The sequence below is a fragment of the Macaca thibetana genome, chromosome 3, assembly GCF_024542745.1.
Source record: "Macaca thibetana thibetana isolate TM-01 chromosome 3, ASM2454274v1, whole genome shotgun sequence".
Taxonomy (NCBI): Eukaryota; Metazoa; Chordata; class Mammalia; order Primates; family Cercopithecidae; genus Macaca; species Macaca thibetana.
This window is the reverse complement of record NC_065580.1, coordinates 126,495,082-126,517,009: the sequence shown is the minus strand read 5'-3', so window position 1 is coordinate 126,517,009 and position 21,928 is coordinate 126,495,082. Positions and strand designations below refer to the sequence as shown.

The following is a 21,928-nucleotide window of genomic DNA, read 5'->3' as shown; positions in this document are numbered from 1 at the left end:
GGCAGGCAGATCACCTGAGGTCATGAGTTCGAGGCCAGCCTGGCCAATATAGTGAAACCCCGTCTCTACTAAAAATACAAAAATTAGCCGGGCATGGTGGTGCACGCCTGTGACTCCAGCTACTCAGGAGGCTGAGGCAGAAGAATTGCTTGAACCCGGGAGGCAGAGCTTGCAGTGAGCCGAGATCACACCACTGCACTCCAGCCTGGGCGACAGAGCAAGACTTCATCTCAAATAATAATAATAATAATAATTCACTAAAAAATTTTTTTTTAATTTTTTTTTTTTTTTTTTTTTTGAGACAGGGTCTCACTCTGTCACCCAAGAGTACAGTGGCAGGATCTCGGCTCACTGCAAGCTCCACCTCCCGGGCTCAAGCAATTCTCCTGCCTCAACCTCCCGAGTAGCTGGGATTACAGGCGTGCGCCACCAAGCACAGCTAATTTTTGCATTTTTTAGTAGAGTCTGGGTTTCATCATGTTGGCCAGGCTGGTCTTGAACTCCAGGCCTCATGTGATCTGCCTGCCTTGGCCTCCCAAAGAGCTGGGATTATAGACATGAGCCCACCATGCCTGGCCTACAAATGTCTTTTTCTTTTTCTTTTTGAGGTGAAGTCTCACTCTGTTGCCCAGGCTGGAGTGCAGTGGCATGATCTCGGCTCACTGCAACCTCCTCCTCCCAGGTTCAAGCAATTATTCTGCATCAGCCTCCCGAATAGCTGGGACTACAGGAATGCGCCACCATGTCTGGTTAATTTTTGTATTTTTAGTAGAAATGGGGTTTCACTATATTGGCCAGGCTGGTCTCGAACTCCTGACTTCGTGATCCGCCCACCTCGGCCTCCCAAAGTGCAGGGGTTATAGGCATGAGCCAACGTGCCCTGCTCTATAAATGTATTTCTTATTAAATTTATACTTTCAGTTTCTTTCTGGGACATCATAGATGTTCAATAATAAGATGAATCAACAAAAAGAAAGGGAAGAAGTAAAGGAGAGAGGGAGAGAGAAGGAAGGAGAAGAAAAAGTATAGAGACTCTCAGTTTTGGGGTTTTTTTTTTTTGGAGACAGGGTCTCACTCTGTCACCCAGGCTGGAGTGTAGTGGTGTAATTACAGCAGCCTCATCCTCCTGGGCTCAAGCCATCCTCCTGCCTTAGCCTCCTGAGTAGCTCAGACAGCAGGCATGAGCCACAACATCTAATTTTTGTATTTTTTGTAGAGATGAGTCTTGCTACATTGTAAGGCTGATCTTGAGTTCCTGAGCCCAACCTAATGAGACCCCCCATCTCTACAAAAAAATTTAAAAAATAGATGAAAACCACTTGAAGTTTTTGCAAAACAGGCTGTCCATCTCAGGGAGCAAAATTTCTCCATTGTATTCATATGTCAGCACTTGTGACCACAGTGTTAAGTATTCACTTGGGGTGGATAATCCTGGCCTGCTAAATTGTTAACTCTCTAATAATACTTACAAGATAAAGAATGGTGTGGAAATCATTGCCTCAGGTTCCAGCTCTGAATGTGATCTCACAGCTGTCATTAACTCTGGTGAGGGTATTTCCCAGCTGTTAAAGAGGACAGCAGGGCCAGGTGCGGTGGCTCACATCTGTAATCCCAGCACTTTGGGAGGCCGAGGCGGGTGGATCACTTGAGGCCAGGAGTTTGAGACCAGCCTGGGCAACATAGTGAAACCCAGTCTCTGTAAAAAATACAAAACTTAGCCAGGCATGGTGGCTGGTGCCTGTAATCCCAGCTATTCGGGAGGCTGAGGCAAGAGAATCACTTGAACCTGGGAGGCGGAGGTTGCAGTGAGCCCAGATCATACCACTGCACTCCAGTCCGAGTGACAGAGCGAGACTCCGTCTCAAAAAAAATAAATAAAATAAAGAGGACAGCAGTTTCTATACTGCTGACCTTAGGACTGTGAGAATCACATGAGGAGACATGAAAACACCTTGCAAAATGTGAAAATAAGCACTGTGACTCATGGTTAGGTTTTCTGAAGCTGCTCATAAAGGTTCTGAGGGTCGTAGGGTCAAAAGCCATCAGGTTTGTGTTACTGCTTCCTGAGGCCAGTCTCTGGAATCTGCAGCTCTCTCCTGGCCTTGCCCTTGGGAGCAGCAGCCCCAGTGGGCCTCCCTAGGTGCCGTGGAGACACACTTGTCCCCAGTAGAAGAGAGAGAAATGGAAGAATCATTAAACCAGCAGTTAGGTCTGGGCGCAGTGGCTCACACTTACAATCCCAACACTTTTGGAGGCTGAGAACAGAGGATCGTTTGAGGCCAGGGGTTCAAGACCAGCCTGGACAACATAGCAAGACCCCCATCTCCACAAAAAATTTAAATATTAGCCAGGTGTGGTGGTGTGCACCTGTGGTCCCAGTTACTCAGGAGGTCAAAGAAGAAGGTCCGCGTGAGCCCAGGAGTTCCAGGCTGCAGTGAGCTATGATCTTACCACTGCACTCCTGCCTGGGCGACAGAGCAAGACCCTGTCTCAACAAAAAAATAAAAATAAAAAATAAGCAGCAGTTAAACCAGGAGAGAATGGAGTGGGCGGGGGCATAAAGTCATTTTTTTTTTAAGTATATAAAAGCTTTAAAGGCCTTTTATTGTTTCACCTTAATACCCTGACAAATTTCTGCTCTTGGCTTCATGATCCCAAGTCTTAGCTCTTTCTGTTTACACAGGCGGTGTTCATAATCGGAATGAACAATGGCGTCACACGGACAATCAGCCATGCCTGAGTCCATCCTAGTGTAGGCATGGGCGTGACTCATGGGAGAGCTGTTCCGTAGCTGTTTCCAGTGAGTCCAGAATTCAAAAAGTATGAAAGGGGTTAGTGCAGTTCTTGCATAATTTCAAACTCACTCCTCGAACACAACAAAGCAGGGATTGTCTGAGACAGCAGCTTTTGGGTGGTTTGCTGAGAGCTGGGCAGCCTGTGGGACCAGCCCCTCCTATAATGGGTTCCATGCAGCCATCAGTATTTATCAGGGGATCAGATCCCTCTGACCCAAATTCATGTCCACCTTATGTTCGGCCCACAGCCCTGTGGATGTGCTCTGAAACCACCTTTGCATGCTTGTGAAAGATGGACCAGAAAAGAAAAATGAGAACCCAGGAGGCGGAGGTTTCAGTGAGCCGAGATTGTGCCACTGCACTTCAGCCTGGATGACAGAGCAAGACTCTGTCTCAAAAACAAACAAACAAACGAAAAACAGACACACACATACAAATGAAACCACGTCTGCAAAAACTCTAACAAAGTGAGATGTAAATTTAACCACCCCCCATCTTGCCTTTAGCCTTCAAACTGCCCTTAATCATATAGCTGGGCTTGGACCAAGCTAACCTGGGAGATGTTTAGTTTATAGCTTAAATGACAATAGCTTGGTGGGGTACGGCGTCTCACACTTGTAATCCCAGCACTTTGGGAGGCCGAGGCGGGAGGATCACGAGGTCAGGAGTTTGAGACCAGCTTGACCAACATGGTGAAACCCCGTCTCTACTGAAAACACAGAAAAAAATTAGCCGGGCATGGTGGCACATACCTGTAATCCCAGCTACTCAGGAGGCTGAGGCAGGAGAATCACTTGAACCCAGAAGGCGGAGGTTGCGGTGAGGCAAGATTGCGCCACTGCACTCCAGCCTGGGTGGCAGAGTGAGACTCATCTCAAAAAAAAAAAAAAGATAGTAGCCCTTCCCCAAAACTCAACCGCCTTCATAAAGCTAGTGAGAGACCACCAGGCTAGGTGGATGCGAGAAGCCTAAATTCTGCCAAGGTGTACACATAAACATCGTTTCCAGTTATTATTCCAGAGGGCAGGCACAAGATTTGCAACTGCCCGTTACTCCTGCAGGTTACATCACGACTGTAGAACCTAAGATTGGCCTTTTGAGATGTCTTTTCAGGTTTTCGCATTTCTTTTTTTTTGAGACAGAGTTTCACTCTGTCGCCCAGGCTGGAGTGCCGTGGTGTGATCTCTCCACTCACTACAGCCTCTGCCTCCTGGATTCAAGTGATTCCCCTGCCTCAGCCACCCAAGTACCTGGGATTACATAGGTGTCTTCCACCACGCCCTGCTAATTTTTGTATTTTTAGTAGAGATGGGGTTTCACCGTGTTGGTCAGGCTGGTCTTCAACTCCTGATCTCAAGTGATCTGCCTGCCTCGGCCTCCCAAAGTGCTGGAATGACAGGCGTGAGCCACCGTGCCTGGCCCAGGTTTTTGCATTTCTGACCATCAATGGCTCCACCTGGACCCGATGACCTCCTGCCCCCACCCCTGCCACCCCACCACCTCACCCCACCCTACCCCACAGCCCCAGCCAGAAGCGAATCCCCTGGCCTGCTGAAGCATCCTTGAAAAAGTCTAACCTCTGAATTTTTGGGGAGATTGATGTAAGAATAAAGCTCCGCCCTCCTGTTTGGCTGGTTCTGCATGAATTAATCTCTGTCTCTATTGCAATTCCCCAGTCTTAAGAAATGGGCTGTATCTGGGCCGCGGGCAAGAAGAACCCATGGGGCAGTAGCAGCTGTGACGGTCAGACGGTGAAAACCAGTGGGGGCTCGGTCCTCCCACCCGCCCACCAGTGGCCTGTCCCTGCCATGCGCACCAGGTGGTGCAGAGGCTGACGCCGTTTGCAGCACTTTTCAAGGTCCTGGCATGCCTGGTCCTGCCCAGGGCTTGGCACTGCTGAAAAGTGCAAACACCGCAAAACAGTTTCTAGGAGAGCGGCCAGGAGGCATTCACAGTTGGGAAGAACGGCCTCATTGTTTGGAATCTCATTTAAATGTTGCCAAACCTATTTCATGTCTCTCCTTCAGAAACTGATTTGGAAGGAAATTTGATTCATCTGATTTGCTTATGTGGCTGAATAATTATTTATTTGGCCAAATTTGGTTGAATGATAAATTTTTCCACTAATTCTCAATATTAAAACCTTATGGCTTTTTCTACTGAATTATCCAACAGTATCCACTTCCTAACCCCGTGGCTTTCCCCTCCCCCCATTTTTCCTCCAGGGAGGGTATAGACTCTCACACATTCAAAGCATGTTCTGAAATTTCCCTTGCTTGGCTCTGCTCAAAACAAACGTAAACCTGGCTTTCAAGTATTTCCAAGTCATCTATAAAAAAGAAATAGTTTATATAGGCTGATAGAAGTTATTAATATTTAATTCATTTAGGGGAAAATGCTGGCCTTTGTGATTGGTAAAACTTGTTTTTATTTCTTTTACTTTATGTGATTTTTGAATATCCTTTTTTTTTTTTAAGAGACGGGGTCTCACTGTCACCCAGGCTGGAGTGCAATGGCGCAGTCACAGCTCACTGCAGCCTCGAACTCCTGAGTTCAAGGAATCCTCCCATCTCAGCCCACCAAGTAGCTGGGACTACAGGTGCGTGTCACCACACCCAGCTAATGTTTTTATTTTTTGTAGAGACAGGGTCTTGCTGTGTTGCCCAGGCTGGTCTTGAACTCCTGTCCTCAAGTGATCCTCTTACCTTGTCCTCCCAGAGTGCTGAGATTACAGGCGTGAGCCCAAATATCTTTTTTTTTTTTTTTTTGGACAGAGTCTCGCTCTGTCACCCAGGCTGGAGTGCAGTGGCGCGGTCTCAGCTCACTGCAAGCTCCGCCTCCCAGGTTCACGCCATTCTCCTGCCTCAGCCTCCCGAGTAGCTAGGACTACAGGCGCCCGCCACCGTGCCCGGCTTATTTTTTGTATTTATTTTTAGTAGAGACGGGGTTTCACTGTGTTATTCAGGATGGTCTCCATCTCCTGACCTCATGATCTGCCCACCTCGGCCTCCCAAAGTGCTGGGATTACAGGCGTGAGCCACCGCGCCTAGCCCAAATATCCATTTTTAATCAGTACTTTTGTTTAAGACTCTATTGTTATATTGGAGGAAAAAAAAAAACCCTTTGTAACATTTCATATATGACAAATCCCAAGAAGTAAAAAAAGGACTTTCGAGGCCCCAGGGCTTCAGGAAGTGGGAGTGGGCTCATGGGGTGAGGACACTGTGCCTAGCACTAAGCAGAGTCTTAAGCCTGTTTCTTGCCTGGGGCTGTTTATGCTTCAACACAGTACCTGAAATATTGGGTATTCCAATATCCAAGAGGCAGAACTGCAAATTCCACAAATCCATTCTGACACATGGATAAACTTTTATTGATATACCAAAGAGAAACCAATATTCACCAAAAGCTGCCGAATCCATCTTTCTAAGAGTAAAGGTGTTTGTTTGACTCTCCACACTTAAAACACTTTGTATGAAATATAGCTAGGAATATACAGAAAGAATTCAGATTACAAAACTCTACAGCAAATCAATAGTCATCATATAATACTGGAACTACAGTTAAAAAAAAAAAAAAAAGCGATCTTCTAGGAGTCCTAACTGTAGTTTAAAGTATTGATCATCTGTGCCAACTCTCTATAGCAAGTGGTAATAGGCAATTGTAAGCAAACAGTATCAACCTGTATCACTTGTAAAAATCCATCCGAAGGTGTTCGGAGCTGTGTGACAGTGGATGTTATTCCTCCAGCTCTCCCACCAGCTCCACAAAATCAGTGATATACCATTTGGCGTTATCCTTGACTTGTTGCCTGATCACATTTCCTCCAAATCCAATGAAAGCATCCTAAGAAGGAAGAAAAGAGAGAGAAATTATTCTTATTTTTATTTTTTTATTTATTTATTGGAGTCTTGCTCTGTCGCCCAGGCTGGAGTGCAGTGGCACAATCTCGGCTCACCGCAACCTCTGCCTCCTGGGTTCAGGTGATTCTCATGCCTCAGCCTCCTGAGTAGCTGAGACTCCAGGTGTGCACCAACTTGCTGGGCTACTTTTTAAATTGTTTTGTAGGGTCGTTCTATGTTGCCAGACTGCTCTCAAACTCCTCCTGCTTCAGCTTCCGAAGTGCTGGGATTACAGTTATGTTCCACTGCACCCATCCAATTTTGTCGTTCTTTTTTTGTTTTTTGAGACAGGGTCTTACCCTGTCACCCAGGCTGGAGTGCAGTGGCACAGTCATGGCTCACTGCACCCTTGAACTTCTGAGCTCAATTGATCCTCCTGCTTCAGCTTCCTGAGTAGCTGGGATGACAGGTGCACATCACAATCCCTGAGTAATTTTTTAGAGACGGAGTTTTGCCATGTCGCTCAGCTGGTTTTGAACCTCTGTGCTTAAGCAATCCTCCCAAAGTGCTGGGATCACAGGCGTGAGCCACCACTTCTGGCTGATTTTGTCGTTTCTTGAAAACGAGATTGGGAGCTCCCTGAGAAATCTCTTCATTTTACTTTTATGTATTCCTCATTAAACTAGTAGCCCAATGTTCATTACTTAGACAACTCCAACATTGGTTATAAATTATCTAAGCTAACAATAAAAATACTCAAAGGTGGTTGGGTGTGGTGGCTCACGCCTGTAATCTCAGCACTTTGGGAGGCTGAGATGGGTGGATCACCTGAGGTCAGGAGTTCGACACCAGCCTGGCCAACATGGTGAAACCCTGTCTCTACTAAAAATACAAAAAATTAGCTGGGCGTGGTGGTGGGCGTCTGTAATCACAGCTACTTGGGAGGCTGAGGCAGGAGAATTGCTTGAACCCAGGAGGCAGAGGTTGCAGTGAGCCAAGATCACGCCATTTCATCCAGCCTGGGTGAGAGAGCGAGACTCTGTCAAAAAAAAAAAAAAAAAGGATTCAAAGGCTATGTGTGGTGTGGCTCATGCCTGTAATCCCAGCACTTTGGGAGGCCAAGGTGGGCAGATCACCTGAGGTTGGGAGTTTGAGACCAGCCTGGCTGGAACTTTTTATTTTTATTTTTTTTGAGATGGAGTCTTGCTCTGTCATGCCCAGGCTGGAATACAGTGGCGCGATCTCGGCTGACTGCAATCTCCCGCCTCCCGGATTCAAGAGATTCTCCTGCCTCAGCCTCACGAGTGCTGGGATTACAGGCGCCCACCAACATGCCTGGCTAATTTTTGTATTTTTAGTAGAGATAGGGTTTTGCCATGCTGGCCAGGTTGGTCTCAAACTCTTGACCTTAGGTGATCTGCCCATCTCTGCCTCCCAAAGTGCTGGGATTACAGGCATGAGTCACCTTCGTGCCTGGCCAAAAAGGTTCCTTTGAACCCTTTTTCTTTCATCATTCACAAAGAGTATGAATTTTTTTTTTTTTTAGACAATCCCTATTTTTAGATCTCAGGAAACTAGGAGTAAAAACTTCAGCACTATATATATATTTTTTTAAGATGGAGTCTCACTCTGTCATCCAGGCTGGAGCACAGTCACGCAATCTCGGCTCACTGCAACCTCCACCTCCTGGGTTCAAGTGATTCTCATGCTTCAGCCTCCTGAGTAACTGCAATAATAGGCACCATCACCACTCCCAGCTAATTTTTTTGTATTTTTTTGTAGAGATGGGGTTTCACCATGTTGCCCAGGCCGGTCTCAAACTCCTGGCCTCAGGTGATCTGCCTGCCTCAGCCTTCCAGAGTGCTGGGATTACAGGCATGAGCCACCGTGCCTAGCCACACTATATTTTGGTGTAGTTTTTCTTTTTTTTTTTTTTTTTTTTTTTGAGACAGAGTCTCGCTCTGTCGCCCAGGCTGGAGTGCAGTGGCCGAATCTCAGCTCACTGCAAGCTCCGCCTCCCGGGTTCACGCCATTCTCCGGCCTCAGCCTCCCGAGTAGCTGGGACTACAGGCGCCCACCACCTTGCCCGGCTAGTTTTTTGCATTTTTTAGTAGAGACGGGGTTTCACCTTGTTAGCCAGGATGGTCTCGATCTCCTGACCTCGTGATCCACCTGTCTCGGCCTCCCAAAGTGCTGGGATTACAGGCTTGAGCCACCGCGCCCGGCCGGTGTAGTTTTTCTTACATTAGAATGACATGACAAAGGCAAAGCCCTACGTGAAATGGACCCATTTGATATTTACGACACTTGCTATATATAGTATTTGATTTTTTATATATATATGGAGAGAGAGAGAGAGAGGGAGAGTGCACATGCGCGCATTGATTTTAAAATGCTTAGAAATAAAATCCCTGGCTGGGCATGTTGGCTCACACCTATAATCCCAGCACTCTGGCAGGCCAAGGCAGGAAGATCGCTTAAGCCAGGATTGAAGATTAGCCTGGGCAACATAGTGTGAGACCTCATCTCTACAAAACATAAACAAAATTAAATAGGTGTGGTGGCATGCGCCTGCAGTCCCAGCTACTCAGGAGGCTGAGATGGGAAGATTGCTTCAGTCTGGGAGGTCGAGGCTGCAACGAGCTAAGATTGCGCCACTGTACTCTGGCCTGGGTGACAGAGCAAGACCCCAAAAAATAAACAAAACCTCTGCTAGTCTCAGAAAATGAAGTTAGTTCAGAGGAATAAAATGCCGTGGTGGCGTGGGATGCAGTGGCGCACACCTGTAATCCCAGCTAACCAGGAGGCTGAGGTGGGAGGATCCTTTGAGCCCAGTAGTTCAGGGCTGTGATAAGCTATGATTGCACCACTGCACTTCAGCCTGGGCAACATAGCAAGACCCTGTGTCCAAAAAATAATAAATAAGTAAATAAAAAGAAAATGCTCTGATATGTTACAGATAAATCATATAATCTCTGCAAGCCTCAGTTCCCCTATCAGTAAGAAGAACACAATATTTGGCTAGGCATGGTGGTTCACACCTGTGATACCAGCACTTTGGGAGGCCAAGGCAGGGGAGATTGCTTGAGCTCAGGAGTTCAAGATCAGCCTGGGCAATATGGTGAAACTCTGCCTCTGCCAAAAACACAAAATCTTAGCTGGGTGTGGCAGAATGCGTCTGTGGTACCAGCTACTTGGGGGGCTAAGGTGGGAGAATCCCTTGAACCCAGAGGGCGGAGATTGCAGTGAGCTGAGAGTACACCACTGCACTCCAGCCTGGGTGACAGAGTGAGACTCTGTCTAAGAAAAACAAAACAGAACAAAACATAATATTTGACCTCACAGGGCTGCTATGAGGATTAAATGAGGTAATGTATGAGGAACTAGTATATAAAGTATCAAATGATGTTAAAATCTCAGTTATGAGTTGTTGATGGTATTATTTGGGGAAATGAAACCAACCTATTGAGCACACACCTAGGCTAAAAGATGGTGCCCATACTACAGGGATAAGGCATTGTTAAAAGTTTTAAAAGGTTTTTAGTTCCTTATTCATAACTTTTCTTGGGTTTGCATAAAGTTGACAAAACAAGATTGAATTTTTTATTATTTCATTTTTATCTTGTAATCAGAGTTGTTTTTGTTTAACTCCTGTTTTAAATCTTACATAGTTCTAAATCAGCTGTTTTTATTTTATTTTATTTATTTATTTTGTAGAGATGAGGTCTCACTATGTTGCCCAGGCTGGTCTCAAACTCCTGTGCTCAAGTGATCTGCCTGCCTTGACCTCCCAAAATGTTGGGATTATAGGATAAATCAGCTGTGAAAACAAAAGTACGGCCGAGCGTGGTGGCTCATGCCTGTAATCCCAGCACTTTGGGAGGCCAAGGCAGGCAGATCACCTGAGGTCAGGAGCTCAAGACCAGCCTGGCCAATGTGACGAAACCCCATCTCTACTAAAAATACAAAACTTGGCCAGCATGGTGGCGTGTGCCTGTAATCCCAGCTACTTGGGAGGCTGAGATACCAGAATGGTTTGAACTGGGAGGCAGATATTGCAGTGAGCTGAGATCATGCCACTGCACTCCAACCTGGGCAACAAAGGGCGAAACTCCGTCTCAAAAAAAAAATAAAGAAATAATAAATAAATATATTAAAAAAACAAAAGTACAACCTGCAAAAATATTAGCATCCTTAATACATACAGCAGGAGGACAGGCTTCCATGTCTGTGGCACCATCTCCAATCATGATTATTTTCTTAAAATGAAATTTTTCCTTTAAAAGTTTAATCACTTTTCCTTTTCCACCAGATTCAGCTGTTGGCTGTGTCTCATCAAAACCTGCATATTCACCTTAAAAGAGCAATAAAAACAAGGTTAAAGACCCACAGAAGTATCTTACCAGTGACAGCTTTCTGCATAGATGAGATCTTCACTTAAATGTCACTGAGAAGGTTAAAAATGGCCCTAGGTAAAGTCGCACAGCCTGGAGCTCCACACCTGTTCCTGGGAATAAACAAGCTTTACTTTTTCTCCTTTTATGATTATGATTATGATTATAGAAATGGGGTCTTGGCATGTTGCCCAGGTTGGTCTGGAACTCCTAGGCTCATGTGATTCTCCTGCCTCGGCCTCCCAAAGTGCTGGGATTACAGGTGTGAGCCACCACACCCAGCCAACCTTTGCTTTTAAATTACAAATATCAATTGTAGAGATGACCTCTATTAGGTCATAAATACCTAGGGGTGAATTTGTTGTATCTTTCAAGCTTCCAGTAATTCTCAAACTTTGTTGAGGTAGCAGAACACCATACAATAGTAATATATCAAATTAATTAATAATTTATTTATTTTTGAGACAGAGTCTCACTCTGTTGCCCAGGCTGGAGTGCAATGGCATGATCTCCGCTTACTGCAATATCCGCCTCCCAGGTTCAAGCCATTCTCGTGTCTCAGCCTCCCAAGTAGCTGGGATTACAGGCACATGCCACCATGCTGGCTAAGTTTTGTGTTTTTAGTAGAGATGGGGTTTTGCCATGTTGGCCAGGCTGGTCTCGAACTCCTGACCACAGATGATCAGCCTGCCTCGGCCTCCCAAAGTTCTGGGATTACAGGCGTGAGCCTCCGCACCCAGTCTTAATATATTAAATTTAAAATGTTAATATATTATGTCACCCAAAAGGAAATTCCAGCTTATTTCTGATCAATTATTTCTGTTGTTACAGTAATTACCACACTCATTCTTGACTTCTTTTTTCAATGATCTCTATCTCTAGACCACTCAAGAATGTTCTATTAACATGCGGTGGCTCGTGCCTGCAATCCCAATACTTTGGGAGGCCGAGGCAGGTGGATCATCTGAGGCCAGGAGTTTGAGACCAGCCTGACAAACATGGTGAAACCTCGACTCTACTAAAAAAAATACAAAAATTAGCCAGGCGTGGTGGTGGGCACCTGTAATCCCAGCTACTCAGGAGGCCGAGGCAGGAGAATCGCTTGAACCCAGGTGGCAGAGGTCGCAGTGAGCCGAGATCGAGCCACTGTACTCCAGCTGGAGCAACAGAGTGAGACTCTGTCTCAAAAAAAAAAAAAAAAAAAAATCACTCTCAGTCACCCCTTGATATAACTGGAGATCTGAGATAATATAACAACTGTGGCAACGCTATGGACCAGAGAGGGGACAGGAGGCTTCCCCAAGGGCTGTAGTTCAGTAATCCGTTAACAAAAGTCTCCCTTTTAAAGTCTCTGTCTTGTTGTCTTTTTTTTTTTTTTCTTGCTTTTAAGACAGAGTCTCACTCTGTCACCCAGGCTGGAGTGAAGTGGCATGATCTCAGCTCACGCAGCTTCATGTGATTCTCCTGCCTCAGCTTCCTAAGTAGCTGGGACTACAGACATGTGCCACCACGCCCAGCTAATTTTTGTATTTTTTTTTTTAGCAGACTTGGGGTTTCACTGTGTTGGCCAGGCTGGTCTTGAACTCCTGACCTCAAGTGATCCTCCCGCCTCAGGCTCCCAAAGTGCTGGGATTACAGGCGTGAGCCACCATGCCCAGCCAAGTCTCCTTCTTGAGTCTAAATTGCTTCAAATGCATAGAAGCTCCCATAAAGTTGAAATATAACATACAGCAAAGTAAGTCATAGGGGCTATGTAGGAATTAATGTTTCATGAAATGCAGACATTTATGTACAGACAGGTGATGTTATAGATAATAAAGCTAGGACAGGTGATGACCTAAGTCTATTTTGCTGAGCAAAGGGTACCAAAGGGCAAAAGACATCAATTAAGAGGACCATTCATCTCAATATTTCACTCTGATGTGACTGTTTAAGTTTCATTCCAACAGACATTACCCAGAATACTGAATAACAGAACTGCTAAGAAAGGGAATATGTTACCATTAACGTCTTACCGTTAAAGTAGAATTTCAGCCTATTGGCAAATACATTGGTTCCTGGGATATTGAGCTTTGAAGCAACATGCTCCACAATACTCCTAAAGCCACCAGATATTAGGAAAACCTGAACATTTCGCTCCTGTAGGCGACTTACCAGCTCCCTGCAAAAATAATATACAAAATACCAAACACTGAGTAATACAAAAAGAAAAAAAAAAAAAGGAAACATGAAGAGGGAACTAAGATATATTTTATTCTCCTGAATGCATTTGCCTGAGGTATATATATATATATATATATTTTTTTTTTTTGTTGTTGAGACGGAGTCTCGCTCTGTCGCCCGGGCTGGAGTGCAGTGGCCGGATCTCAGCTCACTGCAAGCTCCGCCTCCCGGGTTTACGCCATTCTCCTGCCTCAGCCTCCCGTGTAGCTGGGACTACAGGCGCCCGCCACCTCGCCCGGCTAATTTTTTGTATTTTTAGTAGAGACGGGGTTTCACCGTGTTAGCCAGGATGGTCTCGATCTCCTGACCTCGTGATCCGCCCGTCTCGGTCTCCCAAAGTGCTAGGATTACAGGCTTGAGCCACCGCGCCCGGCCTGCCTGAGGTATATTTGACAAGGTATATTGCCTGGGGAGTTAATGTTTTATATATGTTTTTCTTTTTCTTTTTTTTTTTTTTTTGAGATGGAGTCTCGCTCTGTTGCCCAGGCTGCAGTGCAGTGGTGTGATCTCAGCTTACAGCATCCTCTGCCTCCAGGGTTCCAGCAATTATCTTCCCTCAGCTTCAAGGGTAACTGGGATTACAGGAACCTGCCACCACACCCAGCTACTTTATTTTATTTTATTTTATTTTTTGAGATGGAGTCTCGCTCTGTCACCAGGCTGGAGTACAGTGGCGCGATCTCGGCTCACTGCAACCTCTGCCTACCAGATTCAAGCGATTCTCTTGCGTCAGCCTCCCAAGTAGCTGGGACAACAGACGCGGCCACCATGTCCAGCTAATTTTTGTATTTTAAATAGACACAGGGTTTCACCATGTTGGCCAGGATGGTCTCCATCTCTTGACCCTGTGGTCTGCCCGCCTTGGCCTCCCCAAGTGCTGAAGTGCGAACCACCACGCCTGACCAACTTTTTTTGCATTTTTAGTAGAGACGGGGTTTCACCATGTTGGCCAGGCTAGTCATGAACTCCTGACCTCAGGTGATCTGCCCGCCTCAGCCTTTCAAAATGCTGGGATTACATGCATGCGCCACCATGCTTGGCCTTATATATGTTTTTCTAAATGCACTTAGAAATCAATGGGTAGAGTTTGGCTACTTCAGGAAACCATTCCAGAACTCTACTCTGTCCATGGACCCAGAACAACACAAGATGAGGACAAACAAGGAAAACTTAGGTTTTCCATGGAGAAAGAGGAAAGGCAGAAACAGACAGGACCACACAACCAGCCAGACAAGACCATGTGTAAGTACCAAAAGAACCACACAGGCTACGCCTTTAAATCCAGCAATTTGGGAGGCCGAGGTAGAAAATCACTTGAGGCCAGGAGCTTGAGAATAGCCTGGGCAACATAGCAAGACCCCATCTCTACAAAAAATATTTTAAAGGCTGGGTATAGTGGTTCAAACCTATAATTCCAACATTTTGGGAGGCTGAGGTGGGAAAATTGATCATTTGAGCCCACAAGTTCAAGACCAGCCTGGTCAACATAGTGAGACCCTGTGTCTACAGAAAATTTTAAAAAAATAATTAGGCATGGTGGTCTACATCTGTAGTCCCAGCTACTTAGGAAGCTGAAGCAGGAGGATCCCTTGAGCCCAGAAGGTTGATGCTACAGTGAGCTGTATTCATGCCACTGCACTCCAGCCTGGGTGACAAAGCAAGACCCTGTCTCTCAAAAAAAAATTTTTTTTTTTAATTAGCTGGGCATGGTGGCATGCACCTATAGTCCCCACTACTAAGGAGGCTAAGGTGGAACGGCCACTTGACCCCAGGAGTTCAACGCTGCAGTGAGCCATGACTGTACTCCAACATGGGCAACAGAATGAGATGCTGACTCTAAAAAAAATAATAATAGGCCGGGTGCAGTGGCTCACAGCTATAATCCCAGCACTTTGGGAGGCCCAGGCAGGCGGATCACTTGAGGTCAAGAGTTCAAGACCAGCATGGCCAACATGGTGAAACCCATCTCTACTAAAAATACAAAAATTACCCAGGTGTGGTGGCGGGGACCTATAATCCCAGCTACTCAGGAGGCTGAGGCAGGAGAATTGCATGAACCTGGGAGGCAGAAGTTGCAGTGAGCTGAGATTGCACCACTGCACTCCAGCCTGAGTGACAGAGTGAGACTTCATCTTGAAAAAATAAATAAAAATTTAAAAAATAATAATAAAATTAAAAAATAAAAATGAAAATAAATAAATCACCCAGAGGTCACTCTAAAGCAATAGTTAGATGCTCTCAGGAGGACTTGTCCCCCAACACTGGTGCTGAAATACACCTGGAGCAGGGGCTCCTCTTACCTTATGCCGGGGGTCAGGTGTGGGGGGTGCTCTGCTATGAGTCTCTGCACCTGCTCCCTGGAGGGCTGGATGAGGGCTAAGCGCTCTGTGAGAGCAGATTTGAAAGGCACTGCCCCGCCCATGGCTCGCCGTGTCCTAGGAGGGAGACCCAACAGTCAGGCCAGCCAGGTTCGCTGTCCTCGAGGTTAACATACCTTACTGCCCCAGGTCTGCACAACATCCACCGACAGGGAGATGCTACCAAGAGCCCCACTGTACAACAGACAGGCTTTGCTGCTATGAGAGCAAGGCCTTGGAATAAATTTTCGAAGGACTGCTTGAATATAACATTAACAGGCCGGGTGCAGTGGCTCACGCCTGTAATCCCAGCACTTGGGGAGGCTGAGGCGGGCGGATCACCTGAGGTTGGAAGTTCAAGACTAGCCAGACCAACATGGAGAGACACCGTGTCTACTAAAAATACAAAAGTAGCCGGGCATGGTGGCACACGCCTGTAATCCCAGCTACTCAGGAGGCAGAGGCAGGAGAATTGCTTGAACCCGGAGGTGGAGGTTGCGGTGAGCCGAGATCACGCCACTGCACTCCAGCCGGGGCAACGAGAGTGAAACTGTCTCAGAAAAAAAAGAAAAGAAAAAGAAAATAACATTAAAAGGCCAGTGTGCAGTGACTCATGCCTATAATTCCAAACACTTTGGGAAGCTGAGGTGGGCAGATCATCTGAAGCCAGGAGCTTGAGACCAGCCTGGCCAACATGGCAAAACCCCATCTCTACTAAAAAAATGCAAAAATTCGACGGGCCTGGGGGTGCGCGTCTGTAATCCCAGCTACTTGGGAGGCTGAGGCAGGAAAATTGCTGGAACCCGGGAGGCAAAGGTTGCAGTGAGCCGAGATTGTGTCACTGTACTCCAGCCTGGGCGATAAAATGAGACTCCGTCTTGGGAAAAAAAAAAAAATGACACAGTGCATGACTGGGGGACTGGGACTGCAGAGGGAGATGCCCAGCTGCAGGGCGGGAGGGCAGGAGGGAGGGAGGGAGGGACTCTGCTCCAGGATCCACTAGGAGACTCTGAACCTTTACAGGGAACCACTAAGGCCACACTTTAAACCATGACACAAAGCCACTGGACACCTGGGTCCCGCTCCCCAGGCCACCTTCTTTGGTTAGTGATGGTCGTCATTCCCTTGATCAAGCTAAGAACATGTCTTATCCATGTTTGTTTATTATAAATATTTATATAAACGAATGAATATGTCAAATTAAACTCTAAGGGATGAAAGAAAAAGCCTAGTGCTCATGTTCCATAGCCAGGGTCTAGCACTTCATCCAAAACAGTCACTCTTTAGAAAGTCTTTATCATTTCATAAAGTGGATAAATGCTATCCCTACATTTCTGACACCGCATCCTCAACGCCACAGATTTTGGCTAGCTCATCGATTCCTTCTTCTCTAATGACGGTGCTGTCAACATCAAAACATACAGCATCTGCTGAGTAGAACAGGTTCCTTAGCTCTGAGTGGGAGACCATTGTTGGAAGAATTTTCCTTCTACAAGAAAAAAAGATAAATGTATTTAAAAGATAAATGTATTTAAAGACATCAAATACAATTCTGAAAAGATCCCACCTTGCCTACTAAGCCAATCTAAATTGTGTCGAAGTCAGTGCAGGCCACATAAGAGTGTACTCACGGATTCATTTGTTTTTCCTTTTTGTTTACTTCCCACACTACACCAATTTCTTCTTTCTTCTTTTTTTTTTTTTGGTGGAGTCTTACTCTGTTGTCCAGGCTGGAGGGCAGTGGTACGATCTTGGCTTACTGTAACCTCCACCTCTCGGGTTCAAGTGATTCTTGTGCCTCAGCCTCCTTAGTAGCTCAAATACCTGTGCCTCCTTGAAGCCTTCTTTCTTTTCTTTTAGTTATATATATATATATACACACACATATATATATATATATTTTTTTTTTTTTACCTAATTGTAGCAAGGAAGCAAGCATTAAAGCTGAGGTGTGCATAAGTCTCTATGGGCATATAGGAAAAATGTTTTGCTTTATCTATGAAATAGGGCTTCAGACTGGACACAGTGGCTCATCCCTGTAATCCCAGCACTTTGGGAGGCTAAGGCAGGAGGAGGATTGCTTGAGGCCAGGAGTTCGAGACCAGTGTGGGCAACAGAGAGAGATCAAGTCTCTACTAAAAATAATAATACAAAAAATTAGCTGGGTGTGGTGGTACACGCCTGTAATCCCAGCTACTTGGGACACTGAGGCAGGAGAATCACTTGAACCCAGGAGGTGGAGCTGCAGTGAGCTGAGATCGTGCCACTGCACTCCAGTATGGGCAACAGAGCAAGACCCTGACTCTAACTAAAAGAAAAAAAAAGACGGCTTCAAGGAGGCACAGGTATTTGAGCTGAATCTGACAGGTAAGTGGCCCTCTGAGTGGGTTGTCAAAGGGCAGGGCATCGATTTGGCAAGTGCTGGGAGGAGAGGAAGGGAGGTAGAGACAAGGAGAGAGGCTTGTGATGGCAGAGGGAGGAGCATGAGCAAAGACAAGGAGGAGGAAGCAGATGACCTGCTGGAAGCTATCCCGTGGCTTGGCCAAGGGGCCTGGCAGTGATCAGGAGTTCAGACTAAGCGGGTCCTAGGGCCAGGCTAAGGAGTTTAGACTTTAACTTCCAGATACTGGGAAAGGCTTTAAGCCTCAGAAGAAAGGTCAGAGCTAAATATAACGGCTTAACATACACAACATTGCCAATGTAGAGGTGCTAGTTGAAGACGTGATCTGATTAAAGTCCAGGGAGAGGCTGGGTGTAGTGGCTCATGCCTGTAATCCCAGCACTCTGGGAGGCTGAGGCGGGAGGATCACATGAGGCAAGGAGTTCAAGACCAGCCTGGCCAACATGGCAAAACCCCAGCTGTACTAAAAAAAATAAAAATTAGCTGGGCAGGATGGCGTGCACCTCTAGTCCCAGCTACTCAGGAGGCTGAGGCAGGAGAATCTCTTAAACCTAGGAGGTGGAGATTGCAGTGAGCCAAGATCACACCACTGCACCAGGATGGGGCCACAGAGTGAGACCCTGTCTCAAGAAAATAAAAAATCATAAAAATAAAGTCCAGGGAGAATAGAAAGAGGGAGAAGAGAAGAGCGCTAAGGACAGAGCCTGCAGGACCACCACCTTTACGTCCTGACTTGAGTCTGGGAAGGAGAAGGGGAAAATGGTGAAGGTACAGGAAGAAACTCTGGGAGGCACACTGCTACAGAAGCTGCAGAGGACAGGGAGCCAAAACGAATTTTTATTTATTTATTTATTTTTTGAGACAAGTTCTCACTCTGTCACCCAGGCTGGAGTGCAGTGGTACAATCATGGCTCACTGCAGCCTCCAACTCCAGGGTTCAAGCGATCTTCCTGCCTCAGCCTCCCAAGTAGCTGGGACTACAGGTGCACGCCACTATGCTTGGCTAATTTTTAAATTTGTTTTTTGAAGAGATGGGGGTCTTGCTATGTTGCCCAGACTGGTCTTCAACTCCTGGACTCAAGCAATCCTCCCACCTAGGTCTCCCAAAGTGCTGGGATTACAGGCATGAGCCCCCATGCCTGGCCTTTATTTTTTATAAAATCTTTGGACTAGTCTCAAAAAAAAAAAAAAAAAAAAAAAAAAAAAAAAAATCTTTGGACTAGACTTAGGGCAAAAGGGATCCTCAAGATTGCCTAGACCAGCCTCCTATCAGAGACTAATATGTCAAATACAAGGCTACACAGATGATGTAAATAATCTATATTTAGAAAAGACTGTGGTTAAAAACAGACTCAAAGCAGCTGACCAACCCACTGCTCAACTGATTTCCAACCAATGCAGTTGGCAGAATAATGCCATTTAAAGTTGACCTGGGAAAAAAAATCTTTTAAGTCAGGGGTCAGCAAACTATGGCTTGTAGGCCAAATCTACCCTGCCACCTGGTTTTGTATGGCTCACAAGTAAGAACGATTTTTACATTTTATTTTACTTTACTTTTTTTGAGACAGGATCTCATTCTGTCACCCAGACTGGAGTGCAGTGGTGCCATCATAGCTCGTGGCAGCCTCAAACTCCTGGGCTCAAGTGATCCTTCCATCTTGGCCTCTAGAGTAGCTGCGACTACAGGTGTGAGCCACCATGCCCAGCTGATTTTTACATTTTAAACGGTTGAAAAAAAAATCAAAAGAAGAAGAATATTTTTTGACACGTAAAAACTAATGAAATTCAAATTTCAGGCTGGCTACAGTGGCTCACGCCTGTAATCCTAGCACTGTGGGAGGCTGAGGTGGGAGGATTACTTGAAGCCAGGAGTTCAACACCTATCTGGGCAACATACCAAGACTCCATCTCTACAAAAGTATTTTTATAATTAGCCAGGTGTAGTGGCACGCGCCTATAGACCTAGCTACTCAGGAGGGTGAGGCAGAAGGATTGCTTGAGCACAGGAGTTTGAGGCTGCAGTGAGCTACGACCATGAAATTCCACTCCAGCCTGGGTGACAGAGTGAGATGAGAGCCTGTCTCAAAAGTAATAATAATAAGTAAAAATGAAATTCAAATTTCAGTGTCTATTAATGAATCCGTTTTTTCTTTTTTCTGAGAAGGAGTTTCGCTCTGTCACCCAGGCTGCAGTGCAGTGGCACAATCTTGACTCACTGCAACCTCTGCCTCCCAGGTTTAAGTGATTCTCCTGCCTCAGCCTCCCAAGTAGCTGGGATTATAGGCACATGCCACCACGCCCAGCTAATTTTTGTATTTTTAGTAGAGATGGGATTTCACCATGTTGGCCAGTCTGGTCTCGAACTCCTGACCTCAAATGATCCTCCTGCCTCAGCCTCCCAAAGAGCTGGGATTATAGGCATGAGCCACTGTACCCTACCAGAGCCACTGCACCCAGCCATTAACATAATGTCTTTATTACACACTTTATGTCCTCATGATCTGGCTCCCATGCCTGTGTATTTTACCAACCTCATTCCCCACAAATATACATACACACACACACATTTTTACACACACACATTATTCACATGCACACGCACACACATACACAAACACACACTTTTTTAAATTTTGAGTTAGGGCCTTACTCTGTCACCAAGGCTGGAGTGCAGTGGTGCAATCTCAGCTCACTGCAACCTCTGCCTCCCTGGCTCAAGCGATTCTCCCACTTCAGCCTCCTGAGCATTTGGGACTACAGGCAGGCACGATGTCTGGCTAATTTTTTGTATTTTTAGTAGAGATGGTGTTTTGCCATGTTGCCCAGAGTGGTCTCAAACTTTTGGAATAAAATGATCCATGCGACTCGGCCTCCCAAAGTGCTGGGACTACAGGCGTGAGCAATCGTGCCTGGTCAAACACACAATTTATGGCTCAAGGAATACTAAGGACTTTTTTTTTTTTTTTTTTTTGAGACAGAGTCTTGCTCTGTCACGCAGGCTGGAGTATAGTGCAGTGGCACAATCTCGGCTCACTGCAACCTCCCCCTCCCAGGTTCAAGCAATTATCCTCCCTCAGCATCCTGAGTAGTTGAGACTACAGGTGCATGCCACCATATCCAGCTAATTTTTGTATTTTGAGTAGAGACAGGGTTTCACCATGTTGCCCAGGCTGGTCTTGAACTCCTGACCTCAGGCGATCCACCTGTCTTGGCCTCCCAAAGTGCTGGGATTATAGGCATGAGCCACTGCACCCAGCCTATGTCATGTGTTTTTATTCCTCTACACCCTTTCAAATGTTGCTTCTCTGCCTGGAATCACCATATCCCCCATGTCATGAAGCAAGTCCTACTTCTTCATGGTGTAGATCAAGTGGCCTCCCCTATACCACATTATTTCCACCCCATCAACCCAGAAAATCAGTCAATCACTCCAGTTGAATTATCTTCTATCACTGCACCCAGCACTCAATAGGTGTTAGTTAAATATTTCATGAATTAAATATTTTATGAATTAAATAGAGTGGAACCTAAGCAGTTATTAAGAACTGAACCAGAGGTTGGCTGCAGTGGCTCACACTTGTAATCCCAGCACTTTGGGAGGCCGAGGCAGGAGGATCACTTGAGGTCAGGAGTTCGAGACCAGCCTGGCCAACATGGTGAAACCCCATCTCTACTAAAAATACAAAAATTAGCCAGGCATGGTGGCAGCCACCTGTAATCCAAGCTACTTGGGAAGCAGAGGCGGGAGAATCACTTGAATACAGGAGAATCTCTTGAACCTGGGAGGTAGAGAGGTGGAGACTGCATTGAGCCGAGATCGCACCACTGCACCACTGCACTGCACTGCAGCCTGGGCGACAGACCGAGACTCCCTTTCAAAAAAAAACTCAACAAGGGCCAGCATGGTGGCTGTCAC

The 21,928-nt window shown here is 46.0% G+C and overlaps 1 protein-coding gene across 7 annotated transcripts in view; it reads right to left on the bottom strand.

Moving 5' to 3' along the window:
* Positions 1–6,144: 6,144 nt before the first annotated feature.
* Positions 6,145–21,928, bottom strand: part of PSPH (phosphoserine phosphatase) — a 43,335-nt gene continuing 27,551 nt past the window's right edge. For 6 of the 7 annotated variants that reach the window (XM_050783530.1, XM_050783528.1, XM_050783526.1 and 3 more), the window contains 5 exons: positions 16,942–17,100; positions 15,555–15,689; positions 13,047–13,192; positions 10,843–10,991; positions 6,145–6,641 (listed from right to left, as the gene is read on the bottom strand). In XM_050783530.1, coding sequence (XP_050639487.1) covers positions 6,534–6,641; positions 10,843–10,991; positions 13,047–13,192; positions 15,555–15,689; positions 16,942–17,081 — 678 coding nt within the window. In that variant the 5' untranslated portion in view covers positions 17,082–17,100 and the 3' untranslated portion in view covers positions 6,145–6,533. Of the gene's footprint in view, positions 6,642–10,842; positions 10,992–13,046; positions 13,193–15,554; positions 15,690–16,941; positions 17,101–17,242; positions 17,470–21,928 lie in introns of those variants that run through there. The other variant, XM_050783525.1, reaches the window with a different exon arrangement.